The sequence below is a fragment of the Hyperolius riggenbachi genome, chromosome 9 (genome assembly GCF_040937935.1).
Source record: "Hyperolius riggenbachi isolate aHypRig1 chromosome 9, aHypRig1.pri, whole genome shotgun sequence".
NCBI classification, from domain to species: domain Eukaryota; kingdom Metazoa; phylum Chordata; class Amphibia; order Anura; family Hyperoliidae; genus Hyperolius; species Hyperolius riggenbachi.
Genome location: NC_090654.1, coordinates 285607797 through 285632453, shown reverse-complemented (window position 1 = coordinate 285632453; position 24657 = coordinate 285607797). Strand labels below are relative to the sequence as shown.

At 48.5% G+C, this 24657-nt stretch overlaps 2 protein-coding genes across 2 annotated transcripts in view; one reads left to right on the top strand and one right to left on the bottom strand.

Moving 5' to 3' along the window:
* Positions 1-2404, bottom strand: part of GMFB (glia maturation factor beta) — a 33588-nt gene extending 31184 nt beyond the window's left edge. The window contains exon 1 of the mRNA XM_068252384.1: positions 2304-2404. Coding sequence (XP_068108485.1) covers positions 2304-2306 — 3 coding nt within the window. The 5' untranslated portion in view covers positions 2307-2404. The remainder of the gene's footprint in view (positions 1-2303) is intronic.
* A 593-nt stretch (positions 2405-2997) lies between these two features.
* Positions 2998-24657, top strand: part of CGRRF1 (cell growth regulator with ring finger domain 1) — a 36616-nt gene continuing 14956 nt past the window's right edge. Inside the window, exons 1-3 of the mRNA XM_068254720.1 lie at positions 2998-3193; positions 12575-12714; positions 15459-15636. Coding sequence (XP_068110821.1) covers positions 3090-3193; positions 12575-12714; positions 15459-15636 — 422 coding nt within the window. The 5' untranslated portion in view covers positions 2998-3089. The remainder of the gene's footprint in view (positions 3194-12574; positions 12715-15458; positions 15637-24657) is intronic.

Below are 24657 nucleotides of genomic sequence, written 5' to 3'. Positions count from 1 at the left end.
GGGAGTCTCTCTGGTGAGGATAGGCTGCAGGGAGTCTCTCTGGTGAGGATAGGCTGCAGGGAGTCTCTCTGGTGAGGATAGGCTGCAGGGAGTCTCTCTGGTGAGGATAGGCTGCAGGGAGTCTCTCTGGTGAGGATAGGCTGCAGGGAGTCTCTCTGGTGAGGATAGGCTGCAGGGAGTCTCTCTGGTGAGGTTAGGCTGCAGGGAGTCTCTCTGGTGAGGTTAGGCTGCAGGGAGTCTCTCTGGTGAGGTTAGGCTGCAGGGAGTCTCTCTGGTGAGGTTAGGCTGCAGGGAGTCTCTCTGGTGAGGTTAGGCTGCAGGGAGTCTCTCTGGTGAGGTTAGGCTGCAGGGAGTCTCTCTGGTGAGGATAGGCTGCAGGGAGTATCTCTGGAGAGGATAGGCTGCAGGGAGTATCTCTGGAGAGGATAGGCTGCAGGGAGTATCTCTGGAGAGGATAGGCTGCAGGGAGTATCTCTGGAGAGGATAAGCTGCAGGGAGTATCTCTGGAGAGGATAAGCTGCAGGGAGTATCTCTGGAGAGGATAAGCTGCAGGGAGTATCTCTGGAGAGGATAAGCTGCAGGGAGTATCTCTGGTGAGGATAAGCTGCAGGGAGTATCTCTGGTGAGGAGGAGGGTGAGGATAGGCTGCAGTGAGTCTCTCTGGCTGGGTAGGAGGGTGGGGATAGGCTGCAGGGAGTCTCTCTGGTGAGGATAGGCTGCAGGGAGTATCTCTGGTGAGCTGCAGGGAGTATCTCTGGTGAGGAGGAGCGTGAGAATATGCTGCAGGGAGTCTCTCTGGTGAGGATAAGCTGCAGGGAGTCTCTCTGGTGAGGAGGAGGGTGAAGATAGGCTGCAGGGAGTCTCTCTCTGGTGAGGATAGGCTGCAGGGGGTCTCTCTGGCTGGGTAGGAGGATGGGGATAGGCTGCAGGGAGTCTCTCAGGCTGGGGAAGGAGGGGACAGGCTGCAGGGAGTCTCTCTGGTGAGGATAGTCTGCAGGGAGTCTCTCTGGTGAGGATAGTCTGCAGGGAGTCTCTCTGGTGAGGATAGTCTGCAGGGAGTCTCTGGCTGGGGAGGGGACAGGCTGCAAGGAGTCTCTCTGGTGAGGATAGGCTGCAGTGAGTCTCTCTGGCTGGGTAGGAGAGTGGGGATAGGCTGCAGGGAGTCTCTCTGGCTGGGTAGGAAGGTGGGGATAGGCTGCAGGGAGTCTCTCTGGCTGGGTAGGAGGGTGGGGATAGGCTGCAGGGAGTCTCTCTGGCAGGGTAGGAAGGTGGGGATAGGCTGCAGGGAGTCTCTCTGGCTGGGTAGGAGGGTGGGGATAGGCTGCAGGGAGTCTCTCTGGCTGGGTAGGAGGGTGGGAGTAGGTTGCAGGGAGTCTCTCTGGCTGGGTAGGAGGGTGGGAGTAGGCTGCAGGGAGTCTCTCTGGCTGGGTAGGAGGGTGGGGATAGGCTGCAGGGAGTCTCTCTGGCTGGGTAAAAGGGTGGGGATAGGCTGCAGGGAGTCTCTCTGGCTGGGTAGGAAGGTGGGGGATAGGCTGCAGGGAGTCTCTCTGGCTGGGTAGGAGGGTGGGGATAGGCTGCAGGGTGTCTCTCTGGCTGGGTAGGAGGGTGGGGATAGGCTGCAGGGAGTCTCTCTGGCTGGGTAGGAGGGTGAGGATAGGCTGCAGGGTGTCTCTCTGGCTGGGTAGGAGGGTGGGGATAGGCTGCAGGGAGTCTCTCTGGCTGGGTAGGAGGGTGAGGATAGGCTGCAGGGAGTCTCTCTGGCTGGGTAGGAGGGTGAGGATAGGCTGCAGGGAGTCTCTATGGCTGGGTAGGAGGGTGAGGATAGGCTGCAAGGAGTCTCTCAGGCTGGGGAAGGAGGGGGCAGGCTGCAAGGAGTCTCTCGGGCTGGGGAAGGAGGGGGCAGGCTGCAGGGAGTCTCTCTTGTGAGGATAGGCTGCAGGGAGTCTCTCAGGCTGGAGAAGGAGGGGGCAGGCTGCAGGGAGTCTCTCAGGCTGGGGAAGGAGGGGGGCAGGCTGCAGGTAATCTCTCTTGTGAGGATAGGCTGCAGGGTGTCTCTCTGGCTGGGTAGGAGGGTGGGGATAGGCTGCAGGGAGTCTCTCTGGCTGGGTAGGAGGGTGAGGATAGGCTGCAGGGAGTCTCTCAGGCTGGGAAAGGAAACAGGCTGCAGGGAGTCTCTCTTGTGAGGATAGGCTGCAGGGAGTCTCTCAGGCTGGGAAAGGAGGGGACAGGCTACAGGCTCAGCTTGTCCCCTGCAGGGGGAGGGAATGAGGCGTCCCGTGTGTCGCCAGGCGCTGCTCACTCACCATTCTGCTGGGAATCCTCAGCCAACACCCGCTGCAGGGAGTAAAGCAACGCGTCACGTGATCCTCCCAGTCAGAGCGCTGAGCCCAGAGTGCGGGGCGGGGCCAATGCGCCCCCTCCCGAGGACAGCGGCGGCCATCTTTGTAAAGGGCAAAACTTTGAGGTTCCTTATATTCATCTAATTTTAAAGTATTTGGTCATTGCTATGCGTTGTATTGCAGCATAATTCTGTGTGGCGGCATCAAAGATGAGAAACGTTACTTGCTTCACCGGTGATAGGATGTATTGCTTCCTACAGGGCGCCATGTTTGAAAAGGGCAAACCAGGAGTTCTGCGCATAACCCAACAGGGAACGTCTGTAGCAAATAATACGATGTAATATACCCCGCAGAACGCAACACACGCAGATATACTCTGATTTGCGTCATAAACGCTCTCGCGAATGGTCTCTGCTTATGAAATAATGGCTAGACTGTCTCGTAATTTGGCTTTAGTCACAGAGCAGCTTTCCCGATACAAAGATGGCGGTCACGGCGTTGTTGAAAAGTCTGCATCTTTCTTCCCAAAACAAAGATGGCGGCTGCATTGTTAGCACGGGCGGTAGCGTTTCTTTCCCTCAGCCAAGATGGCGGGCGTGGCGTCACTGACAGCGGGTCACGTGCGCTCATGCGGCTCCGCTCAGCCAGGCCAATGGGAAGCGTTGACAGCTGAGCGTACGGCGGCCCGGAGTGACCAGCATTGTTCAATCCTCGTTTTCCGCGCTGTGCTATGCTGAGCCTGGTTCCGCTATGCCGGCCGCCCTCCTGACCACCCTGTACGAATACTCGCCCCCCTTCTACATCGCCGTGGTGTTTGTCTGCTTCGTGGTGACGTGTGGCCTGCTGCTGGGATGGTAAGTGGCCCTAAAGGGGGAGAAGCTTCCAGCCTGCCTATCTCCTACATGGCCAGAGAGCAATAGATGGCAAGTGGGTCTGAATAAAGATTATTTTCAGCCTCCCATTCCAATAATGCTTCTGATATAATAAAATGTGCTTTAATAAATACATAATATAAGGAAAGTTCCTTCCTGGCTGCATCCGGTAACTCCTTATTGCTGAGGGAGGAGGAGCTACATCTAATCACCTGATGCAGCCCATCTCCTCCCACTGCAGCCCTTGCCTGCTCAGTGTGTACTGTTGGGATGGCCAGTGGGGTGCTAATTATTCTAGTTGATACAAATCTTATGCGGATGTATGCAATTTGGAGATGGACTGACCAAATGCAGTATGTATAGTATCTTTACAGCGGTCACATTTCAATTGCATTTCAGGTCGTACATGATTTCTAGATCGCAAGAGTACAGCCATACCTCTCAACTGTTTGAGATGAGAAAGAGGGACACTTAAAGGGGAACTGTGGCGGAAAATTGTAAAATTTAAGATATGTGCAAACATAAACAAATAGTACGTTTTTTCCAGAGTAAAATGAGCCATACATTACTTTTCTCCAATGTTGCTGTCACTTACAGTAGATAGTAGAAATCTGACAAAAGCAACAGGTTTTGGACTAGTCCATTTCTTCATGGGGTGATTCTCAGCTATTTATTTATTTATTTTCAAAAGCACTTAGTGAATGGCAGTTGCTCTGTCCAACTGCCCAAAAACTGTGTAGCGAGCAGGGAAGCTGGCCAGCATCATTGTTTAAATGATTTTTAAAGAATATCTTTATAAAGAATAAAAGCCTTGCTGAGAATCCCCTATGAAAAGATGGACTAGTCCAAAATCTGTCGCTTCTGTCAGATTTTTACTACCTACCGTGACAGCAACATAGGAGAAAAGTAATTTATGGCTAATTTTACTCTGGAAAAAACGTACTTTGTCTATGTTTGCACATATTTTGGAATTTTTCGCCATAGAGCCCCTTTAAGCCACGCCCCTGCCACACCCCTGATCATGCACCTGTCACATAGTCACGCATACCATAAGATTTCATAAGAAAAAAATTCAAACCACACTGGACCTTTCTATCCTGGTTCATTTTCCTTCATATTAACATTTTAAAATTAGTATTATATCAATTTAAAGGATGGGAATAAAGTTAAGAGTCAATCAAACACATTTTCTTAGTAGAGAAATATATATATATATATATATATATATATATATTAGTTGACCTAAGCCCGTTTAAAAACGGCTCTAGATCTCGGTCCCACCTCCGCCACCAGTCAGTGCGCCCCCGCATGCTCGCGCGCACACACGCGCCCCTGGCCGGCCTCCTAGCCCGTCCTGCATCCTGTCCCAACGGCTGTGTCAGTGCAGGACATGCGCAGTACCGCAAAAGCATTGACACACGGACACGACACGACACAGGGACACTTGCTAATTATAAGGTAGGATATTTACTTAGAAAAAGGGACAATAGAGGTGGAAAGAGGGATAGGGCAGCCAAAGACGGACTGTCCCTCCTTAAGAGGGACAGTTGGGAGCTATAGTACAGCCATTAGCATAGTTAGGGCTGGTTCATACGGACGTCTGCGTGGCGTCGCGTCTGGGGGCGTTGCGGCGGCTGCGCGGTCAGGCTTTCAGTAGCCTTCGGTCGCGTCGTGATGCGGTCGCGTTTTTTTCTTCCCCTAGGGGAACATTAGCCGTCGCGGTTGACCGCTCCCTGGAAGCAACATGTCGCTTCCAGGGGCAGCCCGAACGCTCGCGAAAATCGGGACCCGAACGCCGTGTTCGGGTAAAAGCACGCAAAAGCTCGGTGTAAACGCTCCCATTCACTTGAATGGGAGCGTTTACCGCGAGGTTCCGAACACTTGCGGTAAACGCTCCGCAAGCCTCCGTCTGAACCAGCCCTGAGTGTGGTTCTGCTTTTTCACTGGTTCTCTTTTATTTTTTGCCAATCGCAAACGCGTTGCATGCCTCATTTTTCATGCATTTGGGATTGTCCTATACAGCCGGTCCCCTATATACAAACAGGTTCCGTTATAGTAGATTGCATGCACAAGTGCAGCTTGTGCAGTAGCACTAAGGCACTGTGAGAATCTGCTCAGCTGCCTGTGCAGACAGGCAGCGTTTTGACCACTGTTCACGTCTGCATTCTGCAGGTCTCTTTAAGAGAGACCTTCTGTCAGTTTTGCAGCTTGGGTTGCTGAGGAATTTGCATACATTAGTCATGCAAATCCCTTACCTGCCTCCTGTGATGACTGGCACTATAAGAGCTTTATGTTTCCCAGAAGGCTTGGCTGGTCATTTCCCTTCCATGGTCTGTTCCTGATGGACACTGCTATGTAGTATACACTCCTAGTGAGTGTCAGCCATGCTACTTCTCGTTGAAGATTAGTTTAGAGTTATTCGTGGGACTGCGCTAGGCAGATTCCCTAGTCTAGTTAGGATTGTATTATTTGTATTGCCTGTTCTGTCTGTCTGTGGGGTGCTAACCAGAGCAGCGGTTGCTACTGGTAGGCCCTTCTGTTCTGTTATTATCTTCTCTGGATCGCACTAGTCTCTTTGCGCTAGTGCTGTGGATCCTTCTGTTCTGTCTTCTGGGATCGCGCTTGCCACTTTTCGCTAGCGCTGGGGATCCTTCTGTTCTGTCTCCTGGGATCGCGCTGGCTACTTTTCGCTAGCGCTGGGGATCCTTCTGTTCTGTCTTCTGGGATCGCGCTGGCCACTTTTCGCTAGCGCTGGGGATCCTTCTGTTCTGCTACTCTGTACCTGGATCACGCTAGCCACTTTTTGCTAGTGCTGTGGATCCTTCTGATCTGTCTTCCTGAATCGCACTAACCGCTAGCGGTAGCGGCTGTGGATCGTTCTGATCTGTGTTTCTGCTTGGATCACACTTGCTCTGTCGGAAGAGCGGTGGATCCTTTCTGCCTAGTTCCTGTTTCACGTTTGTCTGTCTTGTCTGATTCGAAATGCTTGCTGTAGGCTCGGTGAGGTAACCGTTAAGCAAGCGCTCGCGTTCTCTGTTTCGTGTTTGTCTGTCTTTGGTTAGTTAGGCGTGCTTGTCTCTGTTGTGCGTAACACGCGGAGACCGCGCACGAACGCGTGCACTGTTGCGAATGAGTTCGGTGTTCGCGTTCAGCTAGCGTTTATCTTCTTTCTCTTTGTATGATTTGCTGTGCCTTTGCTACCCTTGTGCTCTGTCCTGCTCAGTCTTGTGTCGCTATTGGCAATCGCCATTCTTGCGATTGCGTTTCCTACTTCGTTTCCGCCGTTGTGTGTTCGCCGTCGCTGGGTGGCGACTAATTTGGTGGGCACACATTGGTTCTGTCCCTTTGCTCTGTTCCCTGTGGGCTATCCAGCCCTGCCTGATTGTACCTTGTCCCGGATCTGTACAATTCCTATTTGGCATCTGTGGCTGTGCAGCGGCTGAGTTCGCCTGCACTCCACAGCGCCATCTGCCGGTGGGAATTGCCCTCTGCGGGTGCATAGCACCTAGCCTGGGTGTCCGCAATAATACGCTTGTGGAGGAAATCCGCCGCGTCAGCGCACGTCTGGTGCTCTGACCACAGAGACGATTCCACAATCGTTACAGGCACTCATACACGGCTTTTTCCTCCATGCACAAGCAGGTTTGTGCTACCGGGCAGGCATGGGCTGTATTTGTGCCTTTGCAGTGCAACTGCAAATAATAGGGTCCCAATAAGCTGTGGTGGGGTGGAGGAGGATCTGAGAAGCCACTGGAAAAAGAAAACAAAAGAAAATGCTTAAAGGGGAACTGAAGAGAGAGGTATATGGAGGCTGTCATGTTTATTTCCTTTTAATCAATACCAGTTGCCTGGCAGCCCTGCTGATCCTCTGCCTCTAATACTATTAGCCATAGCCCCTGAACAAGCATGCAGCAGATCAGGTGTTTCAGTGGTTCAGACTTACAAGTCTGATCTGACAAGATTAGCTGCATGCTTGTTTCTGGTTTTAATCAGATGATACTGCAGAGAAATAGACCAGCAGGGCTGCCAGGCAACTGGTATTGATTAAAAGGAAATAAACATGACAGCCTCCATATACCTCTCTCTTCAGTTCCCCTTTAAAGTGGACCCAAATCAAAAATACAAGATTTCAGAAATAAAATCTATTTACTAAATTATAATAATAAATGGCAGCCTTTTTTTCAGCTGCATGATGACAAATATAAAATATTTTACATTTATTAGAGAAACCCCTCCCTTCCTTTCATATTGCCGGGACAGAATCCGGCAGACTGGTGGAGTAGGAGGTGTCTGGCAAAGGAGGAATTGCTAATGGCTGCCCCCAGTATAACCCTAGTTATGAAGAGGGAAGGGTGAAAAGCATGCACTGAAATGCTCATAGGCTTGAAGGAGGGTTTATCTTTGTATGTGTCAGAGCGGTGCAACTAAATATTTTGAATAAAAAAAATGTTTGGTTTGGGTCCGCTTTAAAACCAATCTGAAGAGAAACTGAAAAGTCAAAATATAAATAAACATGTCATACTCCCCTCCAGCGTACAGGTAGTTCTCGGGTTACGAACGGCCCGACGATTGCTCCGGCCCGTCCATGACGTCACAGCCAGCGCCGGATTGCGGCAATTTAAATGTTTTTAAGTACATTTACATTGATCTAAAGACGCCGTGTGTGTGGGGAGGTGAGCAGTTACATACCGCACACCTCCCATGTCCTGGCGTCACCCTCTGCATAAAAAAACCCCAAACACACATGGCGTCTTTATATCAATGTTAAATGTACTTTAAAACTTTTAAATTGCTGCAATCCGGCGCTTCCTGTGACACTGTTTCGACTTAAGAACAGATTCAGGTTAAGAACGAGCCTACAGTCCCTATCTCGTTCGTTAACCGAGGACTACCTGTAGTCTACTCATCAGTCTCTTTCTCCTCTCCTGTGTCCGGTTTGTCCACTGTGATCAACAGAATTCTTCTTCCTCTATTTTAAAAATGGCGATGACCCTGTAACAGCTTCCTAGTCGGCCCACTTTTAAAAGGTAATATCGCCCACTTGAGCCACAGGGAAAAATGGACATTACCTTGCACATCATTTGTCCTTTCAGTTATAACTGACAGCAACTGAAATATAACTGACAGCAACTGATATATTTCAGGAAGGAATCATTCTATGAAGCAAATGGTGAGCTTCTGAGAGGAACTGACGGCGAGGTAAGTACAGTGGTTTGCAAAGGTATTCAGCCCCCTTGAAGTTTTCCACATTTTGTCACATTACTGCCACAAACATGAATCAATTTTATTGGAATTCCACGTGAAAGACAAATACAAAGTGGTGTGCCTCTTGGAGTCTTCAAAAGACTTAAGACTGGGGCAGAGGTTCACCTTCCAGCAGGACAATGACCCTAAACATAAAGCCAGGGCAACAATGGAAAGGTTTAAAACAAAACATATCTATGTGTTAGAATGGCCCAGTCAAAGTCCAGATCTAAATCCAATCGAGAATCTGTGGCAAGATCTGAAACTGCTGTTCACAAATGCTGTCCATCTAATCTGACTGAGCTGGAGCTGTTTTGCAAAGAAGAATGGGCAAGGATTTCAGTCTCTAGATGTGCAAAGCTGGTAGAGACATACCCTAAAAGGTGGTTCTACAAAGTATTGAATATTTACGCACACCCCACTTTGCAGTTATTGATTTGTAAAAAATGTTTGGAATGATGTATGATTTTCGTTCCACTTCTCACATATACACCACTTTGTATTGGTCTTTCATGTGGAATTCCAATAAAATTGATTCATGTTTGTGGCAGTAATGTGACAAAATGTGGAAAACTTCAAGGGGGCCGAATACTTTTGCAAACCACTGTATGTCATATTCATTTGTAGGTAAATCATGTGTTTATTTTAAATAATTTTACTCGGTTTAGGTTCCCATTGAAGGTCCTTTTACGCTAAATCAGTTGCTCTCTGTTATAACTGAAACGACTTGAAACTGATTTTCAAAGTAATGTCCATGTTTTCCTATGGCACAGTTCCCACTATATACTCATTCAAAGCGTTTTCTTTATTTTCATGACTATGAACATTGTAGATTCACACTGAAGGCATCCAAACTATGAATTAACACATGTGGAAGTATAGTACATAACCAAAAAGTGTGAAACAACTGAAAATCTGTCATATTCTAGGTTCTTCGAAGTAGCCACCTTTTGCTTTGATTACTGCTTTGCACACTCTTGGCATTCTCTTGATGAGCTTCAAGAGGTAGTCACCTGAAATGGTTTTCACTTCACAGGTGTGCCCTGTCAGGTTTAGTAAGTGGGTGTGGCCAAACTTTTGGTCTGTACTGTACATCTTAACTGCAAGCTTTTTCACAATGCACAGCTATGGAGAAAAAAAAAACGTACCACGTACCAACGAATTAAGTGTAAAAGGGCCCTTTTCCACTAGAGCGATTGTGATTGCTGAATCGCAAAATCGCAAATCGCTAGTGATTTTTAAATCGCTAGAGTTGTTACTTTATCATAGAAATCACGAGAAGTATTTTCCACTACAGTGATTCGATTTGGAAATCGCTAATCGCAAATCGCAATCGCTTCCTGGAGCGATTTTTACAATGATAATGCAATGCAAATGAAAATCACAAATCGCAATCGCATAACAGAATTAATGAAAAATCGCAATCGCAATCGCTGGCGTTTGTGATTTGTGATTGCGATTGCTAGTGGAAAAGGGCCCTAAGAAGTTTCAGAACATTTGCAGAACTGCAAATCAAGCCCTCCTCCCAGTCACCCCCTTTCGCGTACCGATAATTCAGCAGCTGGGAAGTTTGGGCGCAGGGTAAAGCCAATAAACATCCTGCGCTGCTCCTGCAAGTCCCGGCGGTGTTAATGACTATTCCCCCCTCCAGGCCACTGTGGACATTGGGGAATTACGTAATTCAGCTCCAGTTATTGCTGGCAACCTAATGACACTATTTTTATGGTAATTTGGGCTCCGTCGTTTGACAGCGCCCAAATTACTGTCTGAACGCCGCTATAACAGTAATTCCTATTACGGCCTATGGTGGCAACTGCTGCGCCCAAATCTCTGGCGCTGCTTTTACTTGCTTCGCCCCTTTCCTAGTCTTCCCTTGCTGATCCTCACAGTCTGGGGACCCATGTGCAAGGTGTCATATTAAAGCTGTGGCCACCGTGATTCTTCCAGCCAGAACAAATGTAACCACAATCTGTATTGTAAGTGGGGGGAGTGAGTAGTTCCCCCCTACCCCGCCCCCCCCCCCCAGGCCGGGCCGAGGCAGAGGCGAAAGAGGCTACAGCCTCAGGGCGCAGTGTAGGAGGGGCGCACAACTCTCTCAGCTATTATTCCCCTATTGTGTTTGAAGCAGAGAGAAATAAGAAAGGAGGATACATAGCAGTGACTGCAAGCCAGATAACTAGAGATTAGGGTGTTAGGGAGTTTGTGGCCCTGGGACGCCACTCAGTCTAATAGCAATCAGTGTGTGACGGCTGGGGTGGGCGGGATGGGGGAGGGGCCTCTTAGTGTAATAGCAATCAGTGTGTGACGGCTGGGGTGGCAGGGATGGGGGAGGGGCCTCTTAGTGTAATAGCAATCAGTGTGTGACGGCTGGGGTGGGAGGAATGGAGGAGGGTCCTCTTAGTGTAACAGCAATCAGTGTGTGACAGCTGGGGTGGGAGGGATGGAGGGGCCTCTTAGTCTAATAGCAACCAGTGTGTGACGGCTGGGGTGGGAGGGATGGAGGGGCCTCTTAGTGTAATAGCAATCAGTGTGTGACGGCTGGGGTGGGAGGGATGGAGGGGCCTCTTAGTGTAATAGCAATCAGTGTGTGACGGCTGTGGTGGGAGGGATGGAGCACCTCTTAGTGTAATAGCAACCAGTGTGTGACGGCTGGGGTGGGAGGGATGGAGGGGCCTCTTAGTGTAATAGCAATCAGTGTGTGACGGCTGGGGTGGGAGGGATGGAGGAGGGGCCTCTTAGTGTAATAGCAATCAGTGTGTGATGGCTGGGGTGGGAGTGATGGAGGGGCCTCTTAGTCTAATAGCAATCAGTGTGTGACGGCTGGGGTGGGAGGGATGGGGAAGGGGCCTCTTAGTGTAATAGCAATCAGTGTGTGATGGCTGGGGTGGGAGGGATAGAGGGAGGGGCCTCTTAGTCTAATAGCAATCAGTGTGTGATGGCTGGGGTGGAGGGATGGGGGAGGGGCCTCTTAGTCTAATAGCAATCAGTGTGTGACAGCTGGGGTGGGAGGGATGGGGGAGGGGCCTCTTAGTGTAATAGCAATCAGTGTGTGACAGCTGGGGTGGGAGGGATGGAGGGGCGCACTTTGGTGTCTCAGCCTTGGGTGCTGGAGGACCTTGTCCCGGCTCCGGTCCCCCCACCCCTTTCCTTTTCCATCTCTGTTCCCCCGTAGTTACGAGTCTGTCCAGAGATGAATAATTCTGAAAATGTATGAACTACGAATTGTGTACTTACTCTTTGCCAAATCCCTTGACAGTTGCTAGAGTTCAGCTTTAGGGCTGGATCAGATGGACGTCTGGCGAGCTTTTGCCAGACGTTGCGTTTAAACGCCAACACAATTACACTAGCTTTTGAAGACTTTCGCGAGTTCGGGTCCCTGCACTACTTTCCCGGCGTTCACTGCCTCTGAAATACTTTCTGTTTTAAGAAAGTAATTTTTTGTTTTCCATAGCATTTTAGTAAGGGGGATTTTTGGTCCATTGTAGCCCCTTACACACTCCTAGGAGTTCTGGTTCACCAAGAGCATGCTGGGTACTCTGGATGTTTCAAGTCCTATCCTATTGAGCCACATTAATCTATGTCATGCACTGATGAGGATCAATCAGAAACAGTCTGTATGCATGTTGGATTATTGTGGCTATGTAATATTAAAAAGCTGACACATCATTGCATTCCAGCGGATCTGGAGGTGTGTTTAGCTCACAGGGACAACAACGGGTAATTTGCATATTCAGCAGTGATGCACTGGGAGACATCTCCGAGCTCACTCCAAACTGATATACTTTCAACTGTTTTAAAAAAAAAAGCAATTTTTTGTTTTCCATAGCATTTTAGTAAGAGGGCTTTTAGGACCATTGTAGCCCCTCACACACTCCAATGAGTTCTGGGTCACCATAAGCTTGCTGGATAGTCTGTGTGTCTCTGACAGCAACATGTTGCTTTCGAGGCGAGACGCTGGGATCTACCGCCAGGCGTTCATGAAAGTCTGCCAAAGCTGAAGCGGAATACTAACGATAAACGTCACATCTAAACGCTGGGAAAGTGTCCGTGTGTTAACAGCCCTAATCTGCAAGTGGCTCTGGGTAATGCTGAGTGTCCTGTGTGTTTTGTACCTTGCAGGTTTGGTGTGGATGTTCCCATTTTACTGCAGAATTCAGAAGAACCGCCTTCCAAAACCTTCGCCGTCAGGAAGCAGATGGTGCAAATCACCAATCCCTTTGCAGTGGAGATCGCCAACTCTGACGCCGCCACATTAAGAAGTAAGAGGCTGTGCAAATGTTTGTGCTGGACTGCTGAAATGGCTGCAGCCAACAGTCCTGCATGCATGAGCATATCTGCGGAAACAAGCATGCAGCAAATCCACTCAGACTTAAGTCAGGAATTTCTGTTCTGCTGCATGCTTGTTCAGGGTCTATGGGTAAAAGTATTAGAGGCAGAGGATCAGTGGGACAGCCAGGCAATTTGCATTGTTTAAAAAGCAAATTAATTTGTTAACCTGCATATCTGTTTCTTCAAGTGTCCTTTAAAGAGAACCTGTAACCAAAAAAAAGTTCCCCTGGGAGGTACTCTCCTCGGTAGGGGGAAGCCTCAGGGTCCCAATGAGGCTTCCCCCTCCCCTGTAGATGCAGGCAGTCCAGCGCTGGCTCCCCCGAAGTGTCCCGGAATCCTTCCTCGACAAGCCTGACAAGCGCTGATAAATTTACCTTCCCTGGCTCCAGCGGGGGCGCTGTTGCGGCTCTCAGCACAGAGATAGGCGAAAATAGCCGATCTCTGTCGGATCCGCTCTACTACCCAGGTGCAGGAGACTTGCGCCTATGCAATAGAGCGGCCCGACAGCGATCAGCTATTTCCGCCTATCTCCGAGCGGAGAGCTGATACTGCGCCTGCGCTGGAGCCCGGGAGGTAAATATTTACATCGCTGCTGTACGGAGAGGCACAACGAGACCGGCGTGGGACACAGGAGGACGGGGGAAGCCAGATACATCTTTTAATCCACACCTGCTGTTGAGACCACACGCCTAAAACATTACATTTACCCAGTTACCCTTCATATTATTCTCTTCGTCTCTACTGTTACTATTAAAATGTTTTTTTTAATTATTGTTACAGTATGTTCATAAAAAATAGTGTGTATTTTAGGAAAAATACACCAAAGGTAAACTGAACGGAGTGAAGTGAGAAGACCAGCTAGTGATTTGAAAAGCTCTCGCTAATGCAATGCTGTGGGGGATTTTTATAAAATCACATCACTCCAGTGTGCACACACACATAGCACTACATTAGCAAGAGCTTTTCATATCACAAAGCGCTCAGAAATGGCTTAATAATGTTCTGCTAGTGGGTTCCAGGCCTTAGAAGAAGTTGGAGCTCACCATGGTCAAGACTCAAGAGAATCAGTAGAACTACAAACACGGACAATGTTTTATATCAGAACAACAACCAGTTGAATTTGTAGGTAGCTTATGTCGATGGTTCCTGTGATTTTAACAACCCCAGGTTCATCTAAAAGACAGAAGGAGACCAGGAGCCCAATGGTGCAGAATCATGTAAGATTAAGGAAAGTACATTGCTAAGGATGTACAGTATATACCAGTACTCACAAAGGTGGGTTGCAAATTCTTGCAACCACCGTCAGAGCAGGTGGGAAATTAACCGTCCCCAGGTCTGTGACAGGAACTGGGCGGTCGCACTCCGGAAGTTCTTTAGGACAACTAAACTATCACCTCTGAAAGAGGTATGACAAGACACTAAAAAGGGGTGGAGGTGCCCAATGCATAAAAGATAGGCTAATAAGCTATTAATCTTATAAACAGAGAGGGGATATCACCTCTCTTGAAGAATTTGGATCAGTTTATTGAAAAGGGTCTTTTATTCGAGCACATAAAATTGACAACACGTTTCGTGAGTGCTTGCCCACTTCTTCAGGTCAGTGAAAAAAACAGGTGCCTTAACTGCTATGGCTGTATAGCAAGTATGAGTGCCTCTCTGTGTCATAGAGAGGCACTCATGCTTGCTACACAGCCATAGCAGTTAAAGAGACTCTGTAGTCTCATTTTTCACCTCTTTTCTTCATATAATCCTGTGCTGCATGAATGCCCCAATAGATACGCTGCATCCCCGCGGCAGATGGGTGATTTATTACTGTTTTTACAGCCCTGCAAACCTCCAGACCTTCTCTTCCTGGAGAGGCAGAGCTTTCAGCTGTAGCTCTGCCTCCTCCGCAGTCACTCTCTGCTGATCGCCGCCTCTCCCCTTCCCTCTCAGTCTTCCTTTCACTGAGAGGGGCGGGGAGGAGGCGGAGATCCACGGAGATTGATTGCGGAGAGGCTGAGCTACAGCTGAAAGCTCTGCCTCTCCAGGAAAAGAAGCCCTGCGAGCCAGGGCAGCACAATCAGTCGTGGAACTTTGCTGGTCGCTTGCACATTAATAAATCACCCACCTGCCATGGGAATGCGGCGAATCTATTAAGGCATTCATGCAGAACAGGATTATATGAAGAAAAGCGGTAAAAAAGAGACTTCAGAGTCTCTTTAAGGCACCTGCTTTTTCACTGACCTGAAGAAGCGGGCAAGCACCTGCGAAACGCGTTTTCCATTTTATGTGCTTGAATAAAAGATCTTTTTCAAAAAACTGGTCCAAATTCTTCAAGAGAGGTTAGATTCCCTCTCTGCTTATAAGGTTAACCGCTTATTAGCCTATCTTTTATGCATTGGGCGCCTCCACCCCTGTTTTAAGTTGAATTTGCAGTTTATTGATAAAGTTGTATTTGCTTTGTCTGCAGCGGGAGTGACGTTACGCCTGCACTGCCTGGAGGAGGGTACCCTGACGTGTTACTGGGGCTGCAGCGTGTGCTGAAAGTTTATTGATAAAGTTGTATTTGCTTTGTCTGCAACGGGAGTGACGTTACGCCTGCACTGCCTGGAGGAGGGTACACTGACATGTTACTGGGGCTGCAGCGTGTGCTGAAATTTTATTGATAAAGTTGTATTTGCTTTGTCTGCAGCGGGAGTGACGTTACGCCTGCACTGTCTGGAGGAGAGTACCCTGACGTGTTACTGGGGCTGCAGCGTGCAGCGGATACTGGAAGCACTGCACAAACATGTCTTCTGCTTTCCGATAGTGACACCCGGGGCGATGGAGGAAACTTTGTACAGCGAGTACCTGTATAAAGAGCAATACGAGTATCCTTTCACCGTGTCCTGCACATGGCTGATTATAGTGTACCGTATCTGAATCGACATGTGACGTGATGAGATAAACGTGTATGCATAGTACAAAACATATTAATAACCAGGCCTTTTTACATGATTTATTTTGCTGCCTGAAAGAGTTCATTTCAAGGCATGGAAGTGACAGCTTCTGTCTTGTCGGTACCTTGTCGGGAATCTAGTAAACATCACTGATAAGCAAATTATTATTATAATCATAAACGTTTTTCTGGCAGAATACAATTTCCAAACTCAAGGGAGAGAGATACGAAGGTCAATAGTTCATGTATTTTAAGTCTGGGACACTTAATAGGCTGTCACTGATTAGAGACAGTAAAACGTTCCAATCTACTTTGTAATTGTTTAAATAGTAAAGAAAACCCGGGGAATCTTAAAGAGAACCTGAACTGAAAATAAAAAGTCAAAATAACCATACACAGGTCATACTTAAAGTGAACCTTAAGTCACCTATAAAAAATGAGATTTACTCACCTGGGGCTTCCCTCAGCCCCCAGCAGCCGATCGGTGCCCTCGCAGCCCCGCTCTGACGCTCCAGGACCCGCCGGCGAACACTTCCGGTGTGGCGGTCACCGGCCGACAGGCATGGGAACGCGAGCGATTCTTCGTGTTCCCAGCCTGTATATCGCCCCCTATGCTGCTATTGCGGCCACTTGAGGACCACAGTGGTAAACCCCCCTAAAGACCAGGCTCATTTTTACTAAAATGTAAGGCCAAGCTGCAGGGCCGCACAACACAGCACAGGAGTGATTTCTCCCCCCCCCTTTTCCCCCCACCAACAGAGCTCTCTGTTGGTGGGGTCTGATCGCCCCCAGTTGTTTGTTTATTTATTTTTAAATAAATATGTGTGTGCTTTTATGTTGTTTTTTTTGTTTGTTTTTTTTTGTTTTGTTTGTTTTTTTACAGCAAACCCCTCCCTCCCCCAGCCGGCCAATCCTGGCGATCGGCTCTCATAGGCTTCCGCCTATGAGAGCCGATCGCTCTCTTGTCCACCAGGTGGACAGCCGTGTCACATGACTGTCCCCAGTGCAGCACTATGTAAATAGACAGCGATCACGCCGTCTAACAGTCTCCGCCGCTCGGAGACTGAAGAGAGGGCGGAGCTCTGCCCCCCGAGAAGGAGATGTGCGCGCACCATGCGCACGATCTCCTTCAGTAGCCGGCTCCAGGACCTGATGCCAATTGGCGTTAGGCGGTCCTGGGGCGGCCGCCGCGGCCACGCCCGTTGGCGTGGAGCGGTCTTAAGCCTCATCTACACGGGTAGATGAGGCGGCGGTGTGGCTTATCAATCGAGCCGCATCAGGTCGGATCTTGCTTCCGCCGATTCCCTGCTCGTTCCCCGCGAGGGGACAATGGCAGGGAATCGAGCGGAAGATAAGCGGCGCCGGCGAGGACGAACGGGGAATCGAATCCGGCACGAACGAGGACGCGGTGGGTACGCGCGGGGACGCGGAAGAGGCGATCCGGCAGCTAATCGAGCCGCGGGATCGGGCTATAGAGTAGTTAATTCCTTTGAGAACTTGTGGTCATTCCTCAAGAGGCGGGTGGACAAACAAAAACCAACTAATTCCGAGAAACTCCAGAAGTGATTATGAAAGAATGGGTTGCTATCAGTCAGGATTTGGCCCAGAAGTTGATTGAGAGCAGCCCAGTCGCATTGCAGAGGTCCTGAAACAGAAGGGCCAACACAGCAAATACTGACTCTTTGCATAAATCTCATGTAATTGTCAATAAAAGCCTTTGAAACATATGAAGTGCTTATAATTATATTTCAGCACATCACATAAACAACTGAAACAAAGATCTGAAAGCAGTTTAGCAGCAAACTTTGTGAAAACTCATATTTTTGACAGTCTCAAAACTTTTAGCCAGGACTGTATGTAATATTCATTTGCAGCTACCTCATGTGTTTATTTAAAATAATTTTACTCGCTTCGGGTTCCCTTTAAAAAAAAAAAATCATTTTTAGGAGTAGGAGGAGAAATATAATTGTTTATCACATCAGTTTATTTTCACCTTGAGTACACTTTAAAGGACACCCGAGGCGAAAATAAACTAATGAAATAAACAATTGTATCTATCTTCCTTCTCCTAAAATGACTTTTTAAGATATTCCACAGTTTCATTTTATGTTTAAATCTATCTTTTTAAGTTTTAACTGTTTTATTGTTTTTGCTCAATGACCCATTCATTGAAGTATGCTAGAGCTAAAATGAATGAACCATTGAACCTTTTTATCTCTTTCCTGCTCTCAGAAGCCATTTTCTGCTAGGAAAGTGTTTTATAGTTGGAATTTCTTATCAGTGAGGGTCACACTGTAGTTACTTCCTGTCTGAGTCAGGACTGAGTCAGCCACTTACATACCTTATATTTAACTCTTTCAGGCAGAGAAAGAAAAAAAGGAACACAGCCTAGTTATTTGTGTGCTAGGCACTGTACATACCCATGTCTATCTCATCATGTTACTTCGGGTAGCCTTTAAGGAAGGGGTTATATGAAATTTCACTTCCTGCCAGGTAAGTTTATGCACAGAGGACTGTATTCCTCTTTAACCCGTTAGCAGTTTCAAATAAAATATTTAATTTAAAACTGCTGGTGCACTCTAAACACGTGCTGGTAAATCTGCTGGCTTCCAAGTTCCAGACGGCTTCTTCTCTTCCTCCCCTGGCGGCTCAGAACTTCCGACTTGTTTTCCGAGTCCCGATCACATTGGATGACGTGATCGGGATCCAGGAGATGGTGTCAGTGTTACAGTGCCACCCGGTGGTGGAAAAGGGGTGATGGAAGAGACACCTTTTTCAGAAATTGCAAAACACTTTCGATTTGGCTTTGCAGCAGTTGAATGTGACCTCTCCTTAAAGGACTTACGAGGCCAAAATAGGGGAAAAAAGTTAATTACCTGCACAGCCTTTTACGGCACGGAGGACGCCGTCCGCGCCCTCCGTGCCGATCCGCCGGGTCCCCCCGCTTGTTAGCCCCCCAGGCCGGCTCCCGACCCCTCGGCCCGGGTTGGGCTCCCCTGCCTCTCCCAAAATGGCCGCTTGCTATGCCCGCGGCTGCGCAGTCCGTGTAGCCGCGGCTACGTAGCGTGGATCGGGGAGGTTGGCCCTAGAGCTGCGCAGCCGCGGGCATAGCAAGCGGCCATTTTGAGAGAGGCAGGGGAGCCCAACCCGGGCCGAGGGGTCGGGAGCCGGCCTGGGGGGCTAACGAGCCGGGGGACCCGGCGGAGGGCGCGGACGGCGTCCCCCGTGCCGTAAAAGGCTGTGCAGGTAATTAACTGTTTTCCCCTATTTTGGCCTCGTAAGTCCTTTAAAGAGAGTCTGAAGCCTTCTAAAATCTTCAGCAATATCAGCAGTGCTACAACGCCGTATTCCCGCGGCAGAACGATGTCATTAAACCCCCCAAATCCCCGGGGCAAAATGCGGGGAGCGCTTCCTGGTAGAGGCAGAGCTTTGCACTTTAGCACTGCCTCTACTGGAGTCAATCTCCGCTAATCGCCACCTCTCCCCGCCCCTCTCAGTCTTCTTTTCCTGAGAGGGGCGGGGAGAGGCGGAGACCAGTGGGGATTGATGCTAAAGGAGGCAGAGCTACAGCGTTTGGGGGGGTTTAATGACCTCATTCTGCCGCGGGAATACGGCGTTGTAGCACTGCTGACATTGCTAAAGATAAATGTCAAATAAAAAGAGGATTTTTAGAAGGCTTCAGACTCTCTTTAATGCTGCATGTCGTGCTTTGCGATAGATCCCATAGGGTTCCACTGTTGCAGCGCTTTGCCATTCGCCGCTGATCAGCATCCGCTGCAAAAGTGCTGCCAGTGGGCCCCAGGCCTCATACTGCTTTCAGATCCATTACAAACAGCATGGTAGTGGCAGTAGTGTAAATAGGAAGGTGTAAATCGGGATGATACCATTTGTTGTCTAACTTGAAAATAGTTCTACCCTCAGATTCTTCTCCCAGAAACAATGCTGTTGAAAAAGTAGAAAGTTTGGATAGGGAACTGGCTAATGGACAGAAAAAAAAGAATTGTGGTAAATAGATCGTACTCAAAATGGGAGACTGTTAGCAGTGGGGTCCCACAGGGGTCTGTACTGGGTCCAGTGCTCTTCAATTTATTTATTAACCTCCTTGCCGGTTATCCCGAGCTCAGCTCGGGGTAACCTGCGCAGGAGGATATCTCAGGCCCCGCTGGGCCGATTTGCATAATTTTTTTTTGTTACAAGCAGCTAGCACTTTGCTAGCTGCTTGTAACTTCCGATCGCCGCCGCTCGCTGCCGATCCGCCGCAATCCGCCGCGCCGAGTCGCTCCCCCCCCGCCCCAGAGCCCTGCGCTGCCTGGCGGATCGGGATTCCCTATGACGTCCCGACGTCCATGACGTCGGTGACGTCATCCCGCCCGTCGCCATGGCGACCGGGGAAGCCCTGCAGGAAATCCCGTTCTCAACGGGATTCCCTGCATACTCTGATCGCCGAAGGCGATCGGAGTGGGTGGGGGGATGCTGCCGCTTAGCGGCTATCATGTAGCGAGCCCTTGGCTCGCTACATGATTTAAAAAAAAAAAAATTAAAAAATGTGCGGCGCTGCCTCCTTGCCGGATTTTTTAGACCGGCAAGGAGGTTAATGACCTAGTAGATTCAGTAGTGAGCAATGTTGCTATTTTTGCAGACGATACAAAATTTGTGCAGAATCATCAACTCTCAGGAAGATAGTCATATTGCAACAGGATCTGGATAGGATGGCTATATGGGCACATACATGGCAGATTAAATTCAATGTTGACAAATGTAAAGTCATGCATTTTGGTCTGCCAATGGTCTAGCACCATACAAAATAAATGGGATACAGTTGGGGACTTCAAACTTAGAGAAGGACGTAGGAGTACTCATCGACAACAAATTAAATAATCGTATTCAATGCCAAGCCACTGCAGCTAAAGCTAATAAAATTTTGGGATGCATTAAAAGGGAAATATTATTATTATTTATTGTATTTATAAAGCGCCAACATATTACTCAGCGCTGCACAAGAGATAAATGGGGTAACATGCAGGTAGAACATACGGAAACTCACAACAAAACAAGATCATGCAAATGATTTGATAACAATACAGTGTCATAGGTCAAAATAGAGACTGTTGTAGTCCACAAGAGGGGTGATTGTGAGTAAGATTGCATAATCAAGCTGGAAACACTTAAGGTGCCCATACACTCGTCAGATTGGCAGCAGATAGATAAGAAATGCATCTGATGATGTATCTGATGCGTTTTTAGAACATTTTTTACCAGGAAAGAATTCCAATAGATTTCATTTTGAAATCTATTGAAATTCGATCTGATGGCATTTTTTTGCCATCAGATTTCCATTAAGGCCAATGCAAACTGATAAGCAATCTCATCAGATCGACCTAAATTTTCCACCCTGCAAGTTCGATGGAAATCCATCGAAATCGATCGAAATCGGCCGTCGATCGGTCGATTGGCCAACCGATTTGCAATCGATCGATCGATCGGGATCGATCGGTCGGCCAGAAAATCGGCTGAGTGTATGGGCTGCTTAAGGGAGAGGGCCCTGCCAGAGGCTTACAATCTAAAGGGTGGGGTGGAGACAATAGGTGCGTCTTTTGAGAGGGTGTCTAACAGAACATATTATGGTGCTGGTGTAGGGGGGTATGCAAGCGTGAAGAGGTGAGTCTTGAGAGCTTGTTTGAAGGTATTAAAGCCAATGGGTACCGCTTAAAAAATAAAAAAGTCAGATACTTACCTAAGGAGAGAGAAGGCTCGGTCCTAATGAGCCTTCCCTCTCCTCTCCCGGTGCCCTCGGTGCTGCGCTGGCTCCCCCGTTCGCGTCCGCCGCCGCAGGGACTTCGGAGGTCTTCGGGAGCACTCGGGCTTCCGAAGACGGGCCGCTCCGTACTACGTACGCGCGAGTGTGTCATAGAGGGCGCTCGCGCATGCGTAGTATGGAGCGGCCCCGTCCTCGGGAGCCCGAGTGCTCCTGAAGGCTTCCGAAACATCCCTTCGGCAGCAGAAGTGGCAGTGTTTGACCGAACTGGTCGAATACTGCCACGGGGGATCCTGCGCGGGACCGGGCACCGGGAGAGGAGAGGGAATGCTCATTAGGACCGAGCCTTCCCTCTCCTTAGGTGAGTATCTGACTTTTTTATTTTTTAAGTGGTAAGCATTCACTTTAAAGGTGGGGGCGAGTCTGACGGCTGGTGGGAGCGAGTTCCAGAGAGCAGTGGCAGCCCTGGTGAAGTCCTGCAATCGTGCATGTGACTGAGTTATGCGTGGTGCGACTAGGCGCAGGTCATTGGAGGAGGGGGCGGGCTGGTATGTGCCTGTGGACCAGACCAGAGATGTAGGTCGGGCAAAAACTCGAGATGCTAGCATAATATTGCCCCTGTTTAACTCTCTAGTAAGGCCACATCTGGAATATGGAATTCAGTTCTGGGCACCGCATTACAGGAAAGATATTGCAGTTTTAGAGCAGGTGCAGAGACGAGCTACAAAATTGATACGTGGGATGGAAGGTCTCGCTTACCAAGAAAGGTTAGATAAACTGGGTTTATTTAGTCTAGAGCAGGGGTCTGCAACCTTTAAGACATAAAGAGCCACTTGGACCCGTTTCCGAAAAGAGAAAAAAAACTGGGAGCCGCAAAACCATATGCACAAATCGTTAGCAGATATGACCCCCATATGCACAAATCGTTAGCAGATATGACCCCCATATGCACAAATCGTTAGCAGATATGACCCCCATATGCACAAATCGTTAGCAGATATGACCCCCATATGCACAAATCGTTAGCAGATATGACCCCCATATGCACAATCTTTCAGCAGATATGACCCCCATATGCACAAATCGTTAGCAGATATGACCCCCATATGCACAATCCTTCAGCAGATATGACCCCCATATGCACAAATCGTGAGCAGATATGACCCCCATATGCACAAATCGTGAGCAGATATGACCCCCATATGCACAAATCGTTAGCAGATATGACCCCCATATGCACAATCCTTCAGCAGATATGACCCCCATATGCACAATCCTTCAGCAGATCTGACCCCAATATGCACAATCCTTCAGCAGATCTGAAAAGAAAAATCCATTTACTCACCTAGTCAGAAGACCTCCTGTCACAATCTCCTCCTGTCCCGACCTTGTGGCGCGCAACTCCCACGATCCTCTTCCTACGTCACGTCCTGCCTGCATTACACTGCAGGGCTACGGGAAAATGGCCGCCCGAAGCCCTGCACTGCACTGGTCCGGCGGCCTCTCTGATAGGCTGCCAGCGACAGCACACGTCACACGCGCCGCAGCCACTGACACCGGAGCCGCGGCAAAGGTAAAAAAGAGCCGCATGCGGCTCCGGAGCCGCGGGTTGCAGACCCCTGGTCTAGAGAAAAGACGCCTTAGAGGGGATCTAATTAACATGTATAAATACATCAGAGGGCAATATAAAAGCTTGGCTGATAGGCTTTTTGTCCCTAGGCCTTCTCAAAGGACTAGAGGACATGATCTGCGCATGGAGGAAAAACATTTTAGACATTTCAGTGTTCTCCCCACAAATTATTTCCAGCCGGGTGGCATGAAAAAGTAGCCGGGTGGGCAAGATGAGGGAATGCAAGGCTGGTACTTCTGTGCACAACTCTGCTTACAGCATGGGAGGAGGTGAGCTGATAACAGCCGGGTGCGCATCAAAACTAGCCGGGTGGAGCACCCGGCTAAAAGAGCCTAGGGAGAACACTGCATTTTAGGAAAGGGTTCTTTACAGTAAGAGTGATTATGAAGTGGAATGCATTGCCACAGAAAGTAGTTATGGCAAATTCTATGTCTGCATGTAAAGGGGGCTTAGATGCTTTCCTTGCGTTGAAAGACATCCATGGCTACAATTACTAGGTAATGCCCAGTGGTGTTGATCCAGGGATTTTATCTGATTGCCATCTGGAGTCGGGAAGGATTTTTTTCCCTTTTGAAGCTGATTGGACCATGCCTTGTAAGGGTTTTAAACCTTCCTCTGGATCAACAGGGATATGTGAGGGAGCGGGCTGGAGTTGTACTTTATACTGGTTGAACTCGATGGACGTATGTCTTTTTTTCAACCCAAATAACTATGTAACTATGAATCCAGATGATACCATTTATTGGGTAACTTAAAAAGAAAAAATAGAGTAAGCTTTATGCTGATAAGCCTTCATAGTCTGAAGAAGGCTTAGTACTCAAAAGCTTACTATTTTTAGCCAATAAATCATCCAGATTGAAAACTTCCTAGTTTATGAGCAGTTAGGAACTAAGTGTACACAGCATTGTTTATGGGATAAGAATCTGAGGGCAGAATCCATGATTTGGAGGCAGCATGAAAGCCTTTGTGCTGCCCCTGTAATCCCTCCCCCTGCACCCTCCACCCTATTCCCTGCCTGTACAAGTCTATATTACATTGTATTTGCATTATTGAAAAGAGAATTCCTTAAAATTTTAAATACCCAGCAGGTGACCTTGAAAGTAAACCCAAAACTGAAAAAAATTAAAGTAAGATACCTACATCATGGTATGGGGAAGAAATTGTGGAAATTCTGAAATTTCACCACTAGATGGCGCCATTTGCTACGTATTAGAGAGCAATTCTGACAATGTTGTCAAGCAATATGCACAGCTTATATGGAGGCTGTTACCTGAATATTAGTCCCTCTGTCGTTAGTTACACTCTTGATTTTCCTTGGAGGAAACCATGTCAGATATAAAATGTGTGCAGGTGACCCTCCAGGTGTCGCTGGACTCCTCTTCAGTGATTTGCCATAGCGGATCTCGATCTGTTGTCTTTTTTACCCTGTAAAGCATGTTCCTGCAGCGTTGTGCCATTTTCACACCACCCACCCTCCCCTTTCCATAGAGCAGAAAACGCAGCTCAGCAGGGAGCTGAACAGCCTGTCTGCACAAAGCTTATACTGTCACCCAATCCTTAAAGGACAC